Source organism: Corvus brachyrhynchos, unplaced genomic scaffold, assembly GCF_000691975.1.
Source record: "Corvus brachyrhynchos isolate BGI_N302 unplaced genomic scaffold, ASM69197v1 scaffold10, whole genome shotgun sequence".
In the NCBI taxonomy this organism is placed as follows: domain Eukaryota; kingdom Metazoa; phylum Chordata; class Aves; order Passeriformes; family Corvidae; genus Corvus; species Corvus brachyrhynchos.
Genome location: NW_008236180.1, coordinates 7842035 through 7843199, shown reverse-complemented (window position 1 = coordinate 7843199; position 1165 = coordinate 7842035). Strand labels below are relative to the sequence as shown.

General features: G+C 46.5%; 1 protein-coding gene across 1 annotated transcript in view; it reads right to left on the bottom strand.

Moving 5' to 3' along the window:
* Positions 1 to 305: 305 nt before the first annotated feature.
* The window catches only part of PMEPA1 (prostate transmembrane protein, androgen induced 1), a 24159-nt gene continuing 23299 nt past the window's right edge, over positions 306 to 1165 (bottom strand). Inside the window, 2 exon segments of the mRNA XM_008634911.2 lie at positions 306 to 757; positions 760 to 1108. Of these exon segments, the coding sequence (XP_008633133.2) occupies positions 561 to 757; positions 760 to 1108 (546 nt within the window). The 3' untranslated portion in view covers positions 306 to 560.

Here is a 1165-nt window from a genome sequence, read left to right as displayed (position 1 = left end):
TTTACAATGTAATACACGCTTTTTGAGTTGGCACTCAAAAAATTGCCATTTTTCTTCTAGTTCAGAAAACAACTTTTTTTTTTTTTTGAATAGGCCTCTTCTAATACAAAAATACTCCTGCTCCTTACACATACACTTTCTCTTATTTTTAATATATATTTATATATTTATATTGCAGATCTTTAAACAAAATGGTTTTTGTGCAAATATTTTGTTTTTAAAGATAAGTGAAATAATCAAACAAAAAAAAAAAGCATTCACACACAGCCCAACTAGAAACAAACAAAAAAAAAGACTACAGTTGATTTTTTTTTTTCCTTTTTAAATGTCTAGACACAGCTCAATAAAGAAATGTTTTTGCAAGCTTGGTAGGCTTGTGCATTCAGACCAGACATAACAAGTAAATATTTATACACTGAGAGATGGGGAAGGGCTTTTTTTTTCTCTTTGCTCATCTTCCTCAACTCTCTCTCTCTCCTTTTTCTTTTAATGAGAAGTGCAGAGTGTTTCATTTACTTTCTTGCAATTTTTTTTTCTTTTTTCTTTTTTTTTTTTTTTTTTTAAAAGGGGTGCCCTTTTTGTTTCTCTTTCTCTTTGTTCCACGCCGTCGTCGTTGTGCTCTCAAGGCCATTGATCTGTGAGGGATGGAGTCTGCTGCCCTCCAAGATGGGGGGCATCCCGTTGTTGTTCTGCTGGTGCTGGTAAAAGGTGGAGCCGGGGTAGTGGCGGCTCACCTCGCGTTAGGGCGGTGGCCCGTCCTCCCCCGGCTGCCGTAGCAGGTGGCACTGATGCCAGAGTTACTGCTGGGGGGGCACGGCCCCCCGAACACGGAGTTATCTATCAAGTCACTGTCGAAGATGGTTCTGTTTGGGGGGGCCCGCACGGACTCCCTGTTGAGCTCCATCTGCTGCTCGGGGTCGCGCAGCTGCAGCGTGCAGGGTCCCTGGTAGGGCGGGGGTTCCTCGCCGTCCGACAGCGAGATGGTGGGCGGCAGGTCGATCTCGTGCTGCAGGTACGGGTACGTGGGCTGGAACCGGTTGAAGCGGTCCCTCTGCAGGAAGGAGGGCACTGCCAGGCGCTCGCTGGGCCGCGGGGTGTAGATCTGCTGCTGGAGGGAGAGAGCGAAGAGGCTGAGAGGCATGAGGTGCTGTGGGGCGGGGGACAG